We start from the raw sequence: 17,216 nt of genomic DNA, 5'->3' as shown, positions 1-17,216 counted from the left end.
TATTCCATTAACTTTAACTAGTAATGACTTCATGACTTTCTTTGCTAACAAAATTTTAACTATTAGAGAAAAAATTACTCATAACCATCCCAAAGACGTATCGTTATCTTTGGCTGCTTTCAGTGATGCCAGTATTTGGTTAGACTCTTTCTGTTGTGAAAGTGTAAGAGCACGGACCCACAACAGGAGGCGCAAATGAACGGACAATGGATAAGGCCAAATACAACACTTTACTGTTGTGAAGTTGCACAAGAACAACGACAGATTACAATATGAACTCCAATATACACAGTGTTATGTGGGCAGGCTCGAAGATAGGAGACGTCAGTCCAAGTCGAACCGGAACCACACGATTTCCACCGCCACCGAACCCCGGGAATACTGGAGCCGCCAAGTCCCGAACTCCCAGGTGGCCACTGCCTACGCGTGTCGGATCTGGTACTGCTGGCGAGGAGCAAACACAGTTAGAAGTGGGTGCGTATGCACCCAGCAACACGTATGGTGGGAAATCACCTCCACCTCTCGTCAAAAAAAGGAACAGAGTAAATGCTGTCCAAGTCACACAAGCAACAGTTATTCCACAATACAGTCAGCTGAGAATTTACCTCTTCGTAGAGCAATATCTCGGCGATGAGGTGGAGATGCCGTCTTGCTGATATACCACTGAAGATCAGATGATTGATGACAGCTGTCGTCGGTGATAAGTGACAGCTGTCACCCCGGCTGCTCCTGTGAGGCGGCAGCGCCCTCTGGTGCCTGGAGCCCGCACTCCAGGCAGGGCGCCCTCTGGTGGTGGTGGGCCAGCAGTACCTCCTCTTCAGCGGCCCACACAACAGGACCCCCCCCTCAACGGGCGCCTCCTGTTGCCCAACCGGGCTTGTCCGTGTGGCGGCGGTAAAAGTCGGCCAGGAGGGCCGGGTCCAGGATGAAGCTCTTCTTCACCCAGGTGCGTTCTTCGGGGCCGTACCCCTCCCAGTCCACCAAATACTGGAAGCCCCGGCCCATCCGTCGGACATCCAAAAGCCGGCGCACTGTCCAGGCCGGCTCGCCATCGATGATCCGGGCAGGAGGTGGTGTCGGACCCGGAGTGCAGAGGGGTGAGGTGTGATGCGGTTTGATCCTTGACACGTGGAACACGGGATGGATCCGCAGTGAGGCCGGAAGCTGAAGCCTCACTGCGGCGGGACTGATGACCTTGAGGATCTTGAATGGACCTATGTACAGTTCCTGTAATTTTGGGGAGGCCACTTGCAGTGGAATGTCCTTGGTTGACAACCACACTTCCTGCCCAGGACGATACGTAGGAGCCGGGGTCCGCCGCCGGTCTGCATGGGCCTTTGTCCTCATCCGGGCCCTTAGCAAAGCAGAATGGGTGGCACGCCACACCCGACGGCACTTCCGTAGGTGGGCCTGGACCGAGGGCACACCGACCTCTCCCTCAACCACCGGGAACAACGGGGGCTGATACCCCAGACACACCTCAAAAGGGGAGAGGCCGGTGGCGGATGACACTTGGCTGTTGTGGGCATACTCGATCCAGGCCAGATGGGTACTCCAGGCCGCCGGGTGCGCGGCTGTCATGCAATGCAGGGTCTGCTCCATCTCTTGGTTGGCCCGTTCTGCTTGCCCGTTGGTTTGGGGATGATACCCGGATGAGAGACTGACCGTGGCCCCCAGTTCCCGGCAGAAGCTCCTCCAGACGTGCGAGGAGAACTGGGGACCGCGATCGGAGACAATGTCTGTTGGAATCCCATGCAGCCGGACGACGTGGTGGACCAGGAGGTCCGCTGTCTCCTGGGCTGTTGGGAGCTTCGGGAGGGCCACGAAGTGGGCCGCCTTGGAGAATCGGTCCACTATCGTGAGAATGGTGGTGTTGCCCTGGGACGGCGGGAGGCCCGTGACAAAATCCAGGCCGATGTGGGACCAGGGGCGATGAGGCACGGGCAGCGGCTGTAGCAATCCCGAGGCCTTGCGATGGTCGGCCTTGCCCCTGGCGCAGGTGGTACAGGCCTGGATATAATCCTGGACGTCGGCCTCCAGGGACGCCCACCAGAAGCGCTGCCGGACAACTGCCACGGTTCTTCGCACCCCTGGATGACAGGAGAGCTTAGAGCCGTGACAGAAGTCCAGGACTGCAGCCCTAGCTTCTGGTGGGACGTAGAGTCTATTCTTCGGCCCGGTTCCGGGGTCCGGGCTTCGTGCCAGGGCCTCCCGGACGGTTCTCTCTACGTCCCAGGTGAGGGTGGCCACGATAGTGGACTCCGGGATGATGGGTTCCGGTGGATCCGACAACTCCGTTTTGACTTCGTCTTCATGTACCCGGGACAAAGCATCCGATCTCTGGTTTTTGGTCCCGGGACGGTAGGTGATCCGGAAGTCAAAACGGCCGAAGAACAGTGACCAGCGGGCTTGCCTGGGATTCAGCCGCTTGGTGGTCCTGATATACTCCAGGTTCTGGTGGTCAGTGAAAACCGTAAATGGCACGGACGTTCCCTCCAACAGATGTCTCCACTCTTCAAGAGCCTCTTTCACCGCAAGGAGTTCTCGATTGCCGACGTCATAGTTCCGTTCGGCCGGGGTCAACCTGCGGGAAAAATAGGCACACGGGTGAAGGACCTTATCGGTCTTCCTGCTCTGGGACAGCACAGCTCCTATCCTTGACTCCGAGGCGTCCACTTCAACCACTAACTGGCGGCTAGGATCGGGCTGCACCAGAACTGGTGCAGACGAGAAGCGCCGTTTCAACTCCTTGAACGCGGCATCGCAACGATCCGACCAGGTGAAGGGGACTTTTGGTGAGGTCAGGGCTGTCAGGGGGCTAACTACCTGACTGTAGCCCTTAATGAACCTCCTGTAGAAATTAGCAAAGCCGAGGAACTGTTGCAGCTTCCTACGGCTTGTGGGTTGGGGCCAGTCTCTCACCGCCGCAACCTTGGCCGGATCAGGAGCGACGGAGTTGGAGGAGATGATAAATCCCAGGAAGGACAAAGATGTGCGGTGGAACTCACACTTCTCGCCCTTCACAAACAGCCGGTTCTCCAACAACCGCTGCAGGACCTGACGTACATGTCGGACATGGGTCTCAGGATCCGGAGAAAAGATGAGTATATCGTCCAGATATACGAAGACGAATCGGTGCAGGAAATCCCGCAAGACATCATTAACCAAAGCTTGGAACGTCGCAGGGGCGTTTGTAAGACCGAACGGCATGACCAGGTACTCAAAGTGGCCTAAAGGGGTGTTAAATGCCGTCTTCCACTCGTCTCCCTTCCGGATCCGAACCAGGTGATACGCATTTCTAAGATCTAGCTTGGTGAATATTCGGGCTCCATGCAGGGGCGTGGACACCGAATCCAACAGGGGCAACGGGTATCGATTACGAACCGTGATTTCGTTCAGTCCCCTGTAATCAATGCATGGACGAAGTCCGCCATCTTTTTTACCCACAAAAAAGAAACCTGCACCCATCGGGGAGGTGGAATTCCGGATCAACCTGGCGGCTAAAGAGTCCCGGATGTAGGTCTCCATTGATTCGCGCTCAGGCCGTGAGAGGTTGTACAGCCTGCTGGACGGGAACTCACCGCCTGGAACCAGATCAATGGCACAATCGTACGGGCGGTGGGGGGAAGGGTGAGCGCCAGATCCTTGCTGAACACATCCACAAGGTCGTGATACTCCACCGGCACCGTCCCTAGATTGGGTGGGACTCTGACCTCCTCCTTAGCCTGGGAACCGGGAGGTACCGAGGAACCTAAACATACCCGATGGCAGGTCTCGCTCCACTGAACCACTACCCCGGACGGCCAATCGATCCGGTGATTGTGTTTCAACATCCAGGGGAACCCCAAGATCACACGGGAGGTAGTCGGAGTCACAAAAAACTCGATCTCCTCCCGGTGATTTCCTGACACCACTAGAGTTACAGGTGGTGTCCTATGTGTGATTGGAGGGAGGAGGGAGCCATCTAGTGCTCGTACCTGCACAGGCGAGGTAAGAGCCACCAGAGGGAGCCCTATCTCCCTGGCCCATCTGCTGTCTAACAGATTCCCTTCAGAGCCCGTGTCCACCAGTGCTGGGGCCTTCAGGGTTAAATCCTCATACAGGATTGTAACTGGGAGTCGTGTGGCGATGTGGGTGTGTCCCACGTGAATGTCTCGGCCCACCCTTAGCCCAGTTTCTAGGGGCGGGCGTTGGTGTTTTGACCGCTCGGGGCAGTCCCTCACTTGATGCTCTATCGAGCCACAAACAAAACATGCTCCGCGGGCCAGCCTCCTCTGTCTATCCGGTGCCCTAGATGTGGCCCTGCTCGTGTCCATAGCTTCGTCAGCAGGGGGAGCTGTCACCACACGGAGCGCAGGGGCCGTGGAGCGTGGGGAGGGCGGAACGCGGTCGGAACCGGAAGGGAGAGGGACGACGCGTGCCCGGCCACGCCCTTCGTCTCGTTCCCGACGGCGTTCTTCTAACCGATTGTCTAATCGTATGACGAGATCGATAAGCCCGTCTAAATCCCGCGGTTCGTCCTTAGCCACCAGGTGCTCCTTTAGAACCAGTGACAGTCCGTTTACAAAGGCGGCGCGGAGGGCTGTGCTATTCCAGCCGGACCTTGCAGCCGCGATGCGGAAGTCGACTGCATAAGCAGCTGCACTCCGGCGCCCCTGTCTCATTGACAGCAGCACGGCTGAAGCGGTCTCACCTCTATTTGGGTGATCGAACACTGTTCTGAACTCCCTCACAAACCCATCATACACCTGAAGGAGCCGTGAATTCTGCTCCCAGAGCGCTGTAGCCCAAGCGCGTGCCTCACCACGAAGCAAATTTATGACATAAGCTACTTTACTAGCATCAGTTGCGTACATAACAGGACGTTGTGCGAAGACGAGCGAACACTGCATAAGGAAATCAGCGCACGTCTCCACACAACCATCGTACGGCTCTGGCGGGCTTATGTATGCTTCCGGGGATGGTGGGAGGGGTCGTTGAACGACCTGTGGAATGTCATTGTTTCGCACAGGGTCCACAGGAGGGAGAGCCGCAGCTTCGCCCTGAGGGCGCGCTTCCACCTGTGCGGCGAGAGCCTCCACCCTGCGGTTAAGGAGGACGTTCTGCTCGGTCATTAGATCCAACCGAGCCGTGAAAGCGGTGAGGATTCGCTGCAACTCACCGATCATTCCTCCTACGGCCGCCTGTGCGCCCTGTTCTTCCATTGGCCGTTCAACAGCCAGTTGACGCCCCTCGGGATCCATGACGATGGCCGAGATATCCTGTTGTGAAAGTGTAAGAGCACGGACCCACAACAGGGGGCGCAAATGAACGGACAATGGATAAGGCCAAATACAACACTTTACTGTTGTGAAGTTGCACAACAACAACGACAGATTACAATATGAACTCCAATATACACAGTGTTATGTGGGCAGGCTCGAAGATAGGAGACGTCAGTCCAAGTCGAACCGGAACCACACGATTTCCACCGCCACCGAACCCCGGGAATACTGGAGCCGCCAAGTCCCGAACTCCCAGGTGGCCACTGCCTACGCGTGTCGGATCTGGTACTGCTGGCGAGGAGCAAACACAGTTAGAAGTGGGTGCGTATGCACCCAGCAACACGTATGGTGGGAAATCACCTCCACCTCTCGTCAAAAAAAGGAACAGAGTAAATGCTGTCCAAGTCACACAAGCAACAGTTATTCCACAATACAGTCAGCTGAGAATTTACCTCTTCGTAGAGCGATATCTCGGCGATGAGGTGGAGATGCCGTCTTGCTGATATACCACTGAAGATCAGATGATTGATGACAGCTGTCGTCGGTGATAAGTGACAGCTGTCACCCCGGCTGCTCCTGTGAGGCGGCAGCGCCCTATGGTGCCTGGAGCCCGCACTCCAGGCAGGGCGCCCTCTGGTGGTGGTGGGCCAGCAGTACCTCCTCTTCAGCGGCCCACACAAGACTTTCTCTCCGATTGTTCTGTCTGAGTTATTTTCATTAGGTACTTCATCCAAACCATCAACATGTTTATTAGACCCCATTCCTACCAGGCTGCTTAAGGAAGCCCTACCATTATTTAATGCTTTGATCTTAAATATGATCAATCTATCTTTGTTAGTTGGCGGCTTTTAAGGTGGCAGTAATTAAACCATTACTTAAAAAGCCATCACTTGACCCAGCTATCTTAGCTAATTATAGGCCAATCTCCAACCTTCCTTTTCTCTCAAAAATTCTTGAAAGGGTAGTTGTAAAACAGCTAACTGATCATCTGCAGAGGAATGGTCTATTTGAAGAGTTTCAGTCAGGTTTTAGAATTCATCATAGTACAGAAACAGCATTAGTGAAGGTTACAAATGATCTTCTTATGGCCTCGGACAGTGGACTCATCTCTGTGCTTGTTCTGTTAGACCTCAGTGCTGCTTTTGATACTGTTGACCATAAAATTTTATTACAGAGATTAGAGCATGCCATAGGTATTAAAGGCACTGCGCTGCGGTGGTTTGAATCATATTTGTCTAATAGATTACAATTTGTTCATGTAAATGGGGAATCTTCTTCACAGACTAAAGTTAATTATGGAGTTCCACAAGGTTCTGTGCTAGGACCAATTTTATTCACTTTATACATGCTTCCCTTAGGCAGTATTATTAGACGGTATTGCTTAAATTTTCATTGTTACGCAGATGATACCCAGCTTTATCTATCCATGAAGCCAGAGGACACACACCAATTAGCTAAACTGCAGGATTGTCTTACAGACATAAAGACATGGATGACCTCTAATTTCCTGCTTTTAAACTCAGATAAAACTGAAGTTATTGTACTTGGCCCCACAAATCTTAGAAACATGGTGTCTAACCAGATCCTTACTCTGGATGGCATTACCCTGACCTCTAGTAATACTGTGAGAAATCTTGGAGTCATTTTTGATCAGGATATGTCATTCAAAGCGCATATTAAACAAATATGTAGGACTGCTTTTTTGCATTTACGCAATATCTCTAAAATCAGAAAGGTCTTGTCTCAGAGTGATGCTGAAAAACTAATTCATGCATTTATTTCCTCTAGGCTGGACTATTGTAATTCATTATTATCAGGTTGTCCTAAAAGTTCCCTAAAAAGCCTTCAGTTAATTCAAAATGCTGCAGCTAGAGTACTGACGGGGACTAGAAGGAGAGAGCATATCTCACCCATATTGGCCTCTCTTCATTGGCTTCCTGTTAATTCTAGAATAGAATTTAAAATTCTTCTTCTTACTTATAAGGTTTTGAATAATCAGGTCCCATCTTATCTTAGGGACCTCATAGTACCATATCACCCCAATAGAGCGCTTCGCTCTCAGACTGCAGGCTTACTTGTAGTTCCTAGGGTTTGTAAGAGTAGAATGGGAGGCAGAGCCTTCAGCTTTCAGGCTCCTCTCCTGTGGAACCAGCTCCCAATTCAGATCAGGGAGACAGACACCCTCTCTACTTTTAAGATTAGGCTTAAAACTTTCCTTTTTGCTAAAGCTTATAGTTAGGGCTGGATCAGGTGACCCTGAACCATCCCTTAGTTATGCTGCTATAGACATAGACTGCTGGGGGGTTCCCATGATGCACTGTTTCTTTCTCTTTTTGCTCTGTATGCACCACTCTGCATTTAATCATTAGTGATCGATCTCTGCTCCCCTCCACAGCATGTCTTTTTCCTGGTTCTCTCCCTCAGCCCCAACCAGTCCCAGCAGAAGACTGCCCCTCCCTGAGCCTGGTTCTGCTGGAGGTTTCTTCCTGTTAAAAGGGAGTTTTTCCTTCCCACTGTAGCCAAGTGCTTGCTCACAGGGGGTCGTTTTGACCGTTGGGGTTTTACATAATTATTGTATGGCCTTGCCTTACAATATAAAGCGCCTTGGGGCAACTGTTTGTTGTGATTTGGCGCTATATAAAAAAATTCAGCCAGTCAGCCAAAAAAATCCTATATTTAGATTTTTCATGAGTATACACAATGTGTTAGAACTGGAAGTTGTAAAACTGATGCGGTTAAAAATATTTTTAACTGCAATGCATGCATCTTTTCTTGGCCTGTGCAGGTAATGGGAAATGTAACTGTGGTTCCTGTGATTGTGATTCTGGCTGGACTGGAGTGAACTGTAACTGTTCCACACGCACAGACGGGTGCATGTCCAACATCGGGCTGCTGTGCAGTGGCCGTGGCCACTGTCAGTGCGGCGTGTGTGAATGCACTCAGCCTGGCGCCTACGGAGCAAAGTGCGAGAAATGTCCTACCTGCCCTGATGCCTGCACCATAAAAAAGTGAGCCCATCCCACTAATGTTGGAACAGCCAAGAAGACACGACTGTGCAAACTGTGTAGTAACTGAATCCAAAGTACACAGGCAGCCAGCAGCAGAGCTGAGTATAACTGACTGCCACTTATATGTTAATTTCAGCTTGCAAATAGAAAATTAGAGTTGTGGTCAGACATTTACATTCACTCATCATGGGCATGAATTTGAGGCTTTTAGTGATTTCTTTGAACTGTTCTTTTGCCAAGGTGGAATGATTGTACAACATTCACCATTACTGACTCTAAAAAAAAACAAGACTTTGGTGCATACGTTTGAATTTATTTTGGATCTTCTCTAATCCACACAGTAGCAAAATTCTAAATACAGGCTCATCTACAGTACCCCCATTTATTAAAGGAGCAAGTATTTTTGTACTGTTGACAGGATTATCAGGAGTATGCCAAATCGATGTCAGGAGTGTATAAATCCTAGAGGGAGTTGTGCATCTTATTGATTGATGTTTAACTTTGGTTTTACAATGTTTTTTTTGGCATACCGAGCTGTTTTTTATGTGGTAATTTTCAGGCTTGATTGATTTGGGTTATTTTGTGGATTTTAATCATGACAAAAACTGCCAAACCACTCAAGTATACTCACAAGTATCAAAACAAACACTGTACTGTACAACTCCTTACTTGGGGGGAGGAGGAGTAACAGGAAGACAGAGGACAGGAAGGAGAGGAACAGTAGTAGCCAGTAAGCCAGTCGTGGGCAGTATTTCTGGTATTTATATTTGTATTTACATTTTGCAAATTGTTCTTTTATTTTTACTTGGATACTCTGTGTGCTGCTTACCCTGTGTGCAGCTATACAATGCTGCTAGAACCTCAATTTCCTTGAGGGAGTCTTCCTAAGAGATTAATACATTTCTGTCTAATCTAATTTATACACCATTATGTCCATTAACTTGCAATTATACAACATAACCTAAAATTTGTACCTGCTCCTGCAACAAATATGACTAGTGTATATATACATACACTCACTTAAATCTTTTAATTAGTAGGGCTGAACAGTGTTGCCACAGTAACTTAGAAAAGCTACTTTATTAGTTACTTTATACAGTTATATTTTACAGTTACTTTATAAAGTGACTTCATTAGCAGCTGCAGACAACTTGTCGGCAACTGCTGACTGTAACTCATAAAGTAACTAGTAATCTAACTTGGTTATTTTTAAGATTGAGTAATCAGCAAAGTAAGCTGATTAGTTACTTTGCTGATTACTCAGTCGTAAGAGTAACCAAATTAGATTACTAGTTACCTTATTAGTTATATTACTTAGTTACAAGTTGTTGATGAGCTCCTAATAAAGTAACTGCATAAAGCTGGTAATGCTATAACTGTATGAAGTAACTAAAAAAGTAACTAATAAAGTAACTTTTCAAAGTAACCGTGGCAACACTGGTGCTGAAGGTTCGACAGTGCATTAATGTGACAAAGCCAAGGCCTATTAACTCCTCGTTAGTGATCATGAGTGAATGAATATAACTGGTAGTTTGTCTTTGCCAGCCTAAAATGAACATTTGGAAAGTCCAAAGAACTCAGTGAGGTCTAAGAAGAATTGTAGATTTACACAAGTTGGGAAGGTCTCTTGGAACCATTTATAAACAACTGCAGATTCCAAGATCATTAGTTCAAACAATTGTAGGCAAGTACAAGTTAGTCAGACGTGTCACCACTTTGTCAAGGTCTTTAAGAAGACCTAAGCCGTCACCCTCAGAGGAGACGAAACTGGTTAGGATGGTCAGAAACACCCCAGGAACCACCAAGGTTCCTATCATGAACTGGCACCAAGAAAGAAGCCCCTGCTCCAAAAATCAACACCTTCAAGCTGTACTGAAATTTGCACCTGTTCACATTGAGAAGCCAAATGCCTTGTGGAGAAATGGTTTGTGGTCAGAAGAGACAAAGATTGAACCATTCGTCTACAATGTAAACCTTTAGCTGCAGCTGTGGTACTTCTGTTATTTTGTCCACCCGTTCTCCTGTCGTGCAGTTGTAGCAGTAGGATGATGTATCACGGTGATGATGCAGGAATGTGTTTGCAGGGAGTGTGTTGAGTGTCAGCACTTCAAGAGAGGACAGTACACCTCCGACAACACTTGCAGTATCATCTGCAAAGATGAAATCAGACCAGTGGATGAACTGGGTGAGAATTCTTTCATCTCAGTCAGAACACCTGCTGTAACTGTGATGTGTAAATTATGGTCAAACAGTACAATTCTCTATGCCTTGAAGATAACTTGCTGTCTTCTCTCCCGCTCAGGCTTCCATGATAAAAATGCAGTGAATTGTTCGTACAAAGACGAGAACGACTGCGTGGAGCGTTTCCAGTATTATGAAGATAAAAGTGGCAATTCCATACTGTTTGTGGTGAAAGAACCAGGTACTGTGAGGTACTGCCCAAATGAAGTGGAAGCATCATTTGGATAGAATATCATGTTAGTGTCTGGGAGCAGAGCAGCAGATCATTTGAATCCAGTAATGTGTGATTTTTGTAGAACGGAACATGCATTATCTACCTCACCACAGCTGCACGGTTCCACACCGCAGTGATGATATCAGTGCTGCTGCTTGTCTGCACCAACAATTGCTTAACTTTAAAACTGTGGAGACAAACTTCTTGGAAACTGCAGTAATTTTATCTGCATTTCTTTCCGGTTCTTTCCTGTGGCACGGCTCGCAGAGTGCCCTGAGGGTCCTGACATCTTAGTGGTGCTCTTGGCAGTGGCTGGAGCCATTCTGCTGCTCGGCTTGGCCGCTCTGCTGATCTGGAAGCTGGTCATCACCATCCATGACCGCAGAGAGTTTGCCAAGTTTGAGGAGGAGCGAGCCAAAGCCAAGTGGGATACGGTAAGACAGATTAATAACTAGTAACGGCATTCATTAGGACACATGTTTGCCAAAAGCCCAACAGGATTTCTGTTTCTGTAGCTTAATGGAAAAGTACTCTGCAAAATGTAACAACACTGACTCCAAAACCTTTTGCAGTATTGTTTCTTCGTGAACACATTTTTTAATCAATATTACATCATACTAGATTTTTCAGTCACACTATATACAGTGATGTGAAAAAGTTAGTGCGCACTTGAAGCTTTTACATGTTTGAATTTTTTTATGACTTCAAAAAAAAAGCAAAGCAAAACAAAATTCAGGCTTTTTATATTAAAATTTGTAAAATTGTGCCCACAAAATCACAGTGAAAAGTAATCTCTACATGATGAATTAAATGAAATAAAAATCTACTGTATTTGCCTCACTTATTAAGAAGTACAAACGCTATGGTACTGTGTGGTAAATCTGTCTGGAGACAGCAGTTCCCAAAAACTGAGTGACTGTGCAGGAAGATAACTAGTGAGGAAAGCCAACAAATGATAAGACAACTCTAAAGATGTTGCTTCTCTGACTGTGACTGGAAAAATTGTGCATCATTCAAGTTTTGCATTTATACCACACAGTACCATACTGTTTGTGTTTCTCAATACGGTAAACTGAAGTAAATGAATATATATATATATATATATATATATACACTCAACAAAAATATAAACGCAACACTTTTGGTTTTGCTCCCATTTTGTATAAGATGAACTCAAAGATCTAAAACTTTTTCCACATACACAATATCACCATTTCCCTCAAATATTGTTCACAAACCAGTCTAAATCTGTGATAGTGAGCACTTCTCCTTTGCTGAGATAATCCATCCCACCTCACAGGTGTGCCATATCAAGATGCTGATTAGACACCATGATTAGTGCACAGGTGTGCCTTAGACTGCCCACAATAAAAGGCCACTCTGAAAGGTGCAGTTTTGTTTTATTAGGGGGGGATACCAGTCAGTATCTGGTGTGACCACCATTTGCCTCATGCAGTGCAACACATCTAATTCGCATAGAGTTGATCAGGTTGTCAATTGTGGCCTGTGGAATGTTGGTCCACTCCTCTTCAATGGCTGTGCAAAGTTGCTGGATATTGGCAGGAACTGGTACACGCTGTCATATACACCGGTCCAGAGCATCCCAAACATGCTTAATGGGTGACATGTCCGGTGAGTATGCCGGCCATGCAAGAACTGGGACATTTTCAGTTCCAAGAATTGTGTACAGATCCTTGCAACATGGGGCCGTGCATTATCCTGCTGCAACATGAGGTGATGTTCTTGGATGTATGGCACAACAATGGGCCTCAGGATCTCGTCACGGTATCTCTGTGCATTCAAAATGCCATCAATAAAATGCACCTGTGTTCTTCGTCCATAACAGACGCCTGCCCATACCATAACCCCACCGCCACCATGGGCCACTCGATCCACAACATTGACATCAGAAAACCGCTCACCCACACGACGCCACACACGCTGTCTGCCATCTGCCCTGAACAGTGTGAACCGGGATTCATCCGTGAAGAGAACACCTCTCCAATGTGCCAAACGCGAGCGAATGTGAGCATTTGCCCACTCAAGTCGGTTACGATGATGAACTGGAGTCAGGTCGAGACCCCGATGAGGACGACGAGCATGCAGATGAGCTTCCCTGAGACGGTTTCTGACAGTTTGTGCAGAAATTCTTTGGTTATGCAAACCGATTGTTTCAGCAGCTGTCCGAGTGGCTGGTCTCAGACGATCTTGGAGGTGGACATGCTGGATGTGGAGGTCCTGGGCTGGTGTGGTTACACGTGGTCTGAGGTTGTGAGGCTGGTTGGATGTACTGCCAAATTCTCTGAAACACCTTTGGAGACGGCTTATGGTAGAGAAATGAACATTCAATACACGAGCAACAGCTCTGGTTGACATTCCTGCTGTCAGCATGCCAATTGCACGCTCCCTCAAATCTTGCGACATCTGTGGCATTGTGCTGTGTGATAAAACTGCACCTTTCAGAGTGGCCTTTTATTGTGGGCAGTCTAAGGCACACCTGTGCACTAATCATGGTGTCTAATCATTTCTAATCAATTTTAGACCAATTTCAAAGTTGCCTTTTATTTCCAAAGTCTTAGAGAAAGTGGTGGCCAAACAGCTTAATGAGGTTTTAGCTGAACATAATATTCTTGATAAATTCCAGTCTGGGTTCCGCCACTCTACAGAAACTGCCCTTCTCAGAGTTTCAAATGATATTTTAATGCGCAGAGATGCAGGTGAATATTCTGTGCTTGTCCTTTTGGATCTCTCTGCAGCTTTTGACACAGTGGATCATGGAGTCTTAGTTGAGAGACTAAGGACTTGGGTGGGCATTTCTGGGTCTGCTCTGGACTGGTTTTTGTCTTATCTTTCACACAGGACTTTCGCTGTTGCTGCTGGTAAATTTATGTCCTCCTCTGCCATGCTATCCTGTGGTGTGCCTCAGGGTTCTGTTCTGGGACCTATATTGTTTGCTCTATATTTGCTCCCACTTGGTCATGTCTTGAGTAGTTTTAAAGATGTCTCCTACCACTGTTATGCGGTTGACATCCAGCTGTACATCTCATTCACTCCTCAAACGGTCTCTAGGGTATCTGCTCTTCAGAACTGTGTTGAGGTTATTGGTGACTGGATGGCGGCCAACTATTTGTCCTTAAATATAGCAAAGACTGAGGTCCTTGTTTGTGCCCCTGACGAGTTTGTTCCCACTGTGGTTGGGAATCTTGGTTCTCTGGCCCCTTTTGTTCGCTCAGCAGTGAGGAACTTGGGTGTTACGTTCGATCACTCCCTCAATTTTGACGCGTATGTTACCCGCCTGGCACAGTCTTGTTTTTTCCATTTGCGCAATATTGCCCGTCTGCGCAGCACTGTGTCTCAGGCGGAGATGGAGATGATCATTCATGCATTAGTGTCATCACGTTTGGATTACTGTAACTCTCTATTTTTTAGCCTTAGCAAGTCCTCTTTGGACCGCTTACAAACGGTTCAGAATGCGGCTGCGAGGCTGCTGACGAGGTCATCAAAGAGGTCACATATAATCCCAATCCTCTCCTCCTTGCACTGGCTCCCCATCCATTTCAGACTCCAATTTAAAATTCTAGTACTGACTTTTAGAGCTCTGCATGGTCAAATGCCATCTTATATCACCGAGCTATTACATCCATATGTGACAAGTAGGTCTCTGAGGTCTTCGGACCTGGGCCTATTGGTTGTGCCTAGGACAAGACTGAAGACCAGGGGAGACTGTGCTTTCAAGGTGGTGGCACCTAAAATGTGGAATGCATTGCCTTTGGACCTACGCTCCGTGGACTCTGTTGAAACATTTAAAGTGAAGCTAAAGACCCTTTTGTATAGGCTGGCTTTTACCTAGTTTTTATGGTTTTATGTTTCTGCTGTTTTTAATTTCTCTGTTCTTATGTGAAGCACTTTGTGATTTCTTTCTTGAAAGGTGCTATATAAATAAACCTTACTTACTTACTTACTAATCAGCATCTTGGTATGGCACACCTGTGAGGTGGGATGGATTATCTCAGCAAAGGAGAAGTGCTCACTATCACAGATTTAGACTGGTTTGTGAACAATATTTGAGGGAAATGGTGATATTGTGTATGTGGAAAAAGTTTTAGATCTTTGAGTTCATCTCATACAAAATGGGAGCAAAACCAAAAGTGTTGCATTTATATTTTTGTTGAGTGTATATATATATAACCAGGCAAAAGCCTCATGTAGATTAAAAATCTCTTTTCCAAGAGTTACCTGGCCAATAAGACAGCACAACAACATGGCCACGAAGAGACATAACATACACAACAATTATACTGTATGTGTGTGTATAAATATATATATACACACACACACACGTGAAAGTGATGAGTTACATTTTATACTTAAGGGTGCACTTACTTATGCACATCATCATTTTAGATTTTTGCCCGAGGCCAAAATATGGCCATCAGGTAATACAAGTCTTCCGTCTGTCCGTCTGTCTGTGCTCAGCATAACTCCAGTCCTAGTACTGCCAGGGTTTTCAAATTCACAGGGAGCATTCCTGGCACACAGACCCTGGACAAGTTCAAAGACGACTAACCTTGACCTATTTTAAGTGGTTAAAAGGTCACATTCTGTTTCCTATTTTTATGCTCATGCGGCAGATGGTATTTTAGCATTGCATTATATTTATTGCTTTTAATTCATGATGTAGAGATTACGTTTCACTGTGAGTTTAAAGGTCATAATTTTAGAAATGGGGGGTTATGTCATAAACAATTCAAACATGTAAAAGCTCAAGGGCGCACTATCTTTTCCACATCCCTGTATATTTTTAATCCTATGGTCTGCCCACTTATCTAAACTTACTCCCAAAATTTTATGACATCTTGTTCACTGTAGATAAAACATTTTCACCAAGACTCATGAAACATCACCACATCACTCATAAAAGGTGACTGAAAGCATAACTCTCGCTGACTTAGTAATAACGCTGCAGATGACAAGAAACTGTAGCGTCACACTGTCAAGATTTGGATACCAAGAACACTAACTTTTGCAGGAATCAGCAGAGTGCCGTCCTTAAAGAAGAACAGAAAAAGGTTTTATATCAGTGTGACAATCAACTCAACATCTGTGCCTCTGTTCTCCTTTTCTAGGGTGACAACCCTTTGTACAAAGGAGCCACCTCCACTTTTACCAACGTGGCGTACCGAGGCAAGTAACAGCCAAACGCCAAGAGGAAAACTCAGGACTCTACGACAGAGACGCAATGTTCTGACGCAGAAACGGACGGGGCGGCGGTCATTTATTTTACACTGTCATGTCACCAGCTACTGTAGCAGACAAGTGGTTATTGCAGTCAGTGAAAAAAATGTAATTGTATATATTGTAAAATCATTAAAGTTTATAAGAATTATTCTTATAAAAAGCAGTGTGCTTTTAGGGTTATTACTGCTCTAAGTGAAATCCCCTGCAGGGACAGTCTATGTGGCTCCACTGAGAATATCCAAAGAGTTTTTAGTGTTTTGATTATTTGATTGACAGTTTGAGAATTTAATCAAATTGTGGGTTGGATTATCTGTTAACAGTCTGCAACATGACTGACGGAGAAACTTTTTTTTTTTTTACTTTTTTTTTAAGACTGCTTCCTCTCTGATAAGAGAAACTGAGGCAACTGCTGTTTGAGATCTGTCACTTTTTTTCTGTAGATGTTTTTTGCAACATTTACTTGAGGGTTTTTTTTTTTTTTTGTCACATTTTGAACTGGAGGACACTCTTAGAGTACATACCTACACCAGACTTCACAACTCCTCTGCAGTGTTTGGATTTATTCATTCTGAACAGTCAAAATGATGACAGGTGCTGTTTTGTCAAAAGGATGGAAAACAACACGGAAATTAAAGGGTCACATTATTTTTAAAAAATATTAAGAAAAACAAATCCCTGATATTTCACACTTTTTGTAGCTCATAAAATTTAAATATTCTGAGAGTAGATTTGTAGTTTTTAGGCATGTAACCAATGGGGTGGCCCACAAACCCAATATCTAGAGTTTTAAAATGCTTATTTGATTGATTTTAGAGCTGCAACTATTCATTATTAAATTAATCACCAAATATTTTCAGTAATTTATTCATTCTGACTGTTCAATTTTTTTATTTTTATTTTTTTACATCTTCTCTAATTTCAGTTTCTTAAATGTGAATATTTTCTGCTTTTTTACTCCTCTCTGACAGTAAACCGAATATCTTTGGGTTGTGGATGAAACAAGACATTTAAGGATGTCGTCTTGGGTTTTGAAAACATTGATTGATATTTTCACCATTTTCTGACATTTTATCAACCAAACAACTAATTGATTAATCCTGAAAATAATCAATAAATTAATAGATAATGAAAACAGTTATTAGTTGCAGCCCTATGAAGTATGCTAGGATTTTATTGAAATGTAGATTTTTGAGAAAAAAATAAAAAGCAGAAAAAAAACCCCATATGTTTTAATTACCTAGATGGGCACTC

General features: G+C 45.9%; 1 protein-coding gene across 2 annotated transcripts in view; it reads left to right on the top strand.

Moving 5' to 3' along the window:
• Positions 1-16,613, top strand: part of itgb3a (integrin beta 3a) — a 62,816-nt gene extending 46,203 nt beyond the window's left edge. For both annotated transcript variants that reach the window (XM_034190066.1, XM_034190065.1), the window contains exons 11-15: positions 8,050-8,272; positions 10,357-10,457; positions 10,575-10,694; positions 10,995-11,161; positions 15,854-16,613. In XM_034190066.1, the coding sequence (XP_034045957.1) occupies positions 8,050-8,272; positions 10,357-10,457; positions 10,575-10,694; positions 10,995-11,161; positions 15,854-15,919 (677 nt within the window). In that variant the 3' untranslated portion in view covers positions 15,920-16,613. The remainder of the gene's footprint in view (positions 1-8,049; positions 8,273-10,356; positions 10,458-10,574; positions 10,695-10,994; positions 11,162-15,853) is intronic.
• Positions 16,614-17,216: the final 603 nt, after the last annotated feature.

Source organism: Thalassophryne amazonica, chromosome 16 (assembly GCF_902500255.1).
Source record: "Thalassophryne amazonica chromosome 16, fThaAma1.1, whole genome shotgun sequence".
Taxonomy (NCBI): domain Eukaryota; kingdom Metazoa; phylum Chordata; class Actinopteri; order Batrachoidiformes; family Batrachoididae; genus Thalassophryne; species Thalassophryne amazonica.
This window is presented reverse-complemented; position numbering and strand designations above follow the sequence as displayed.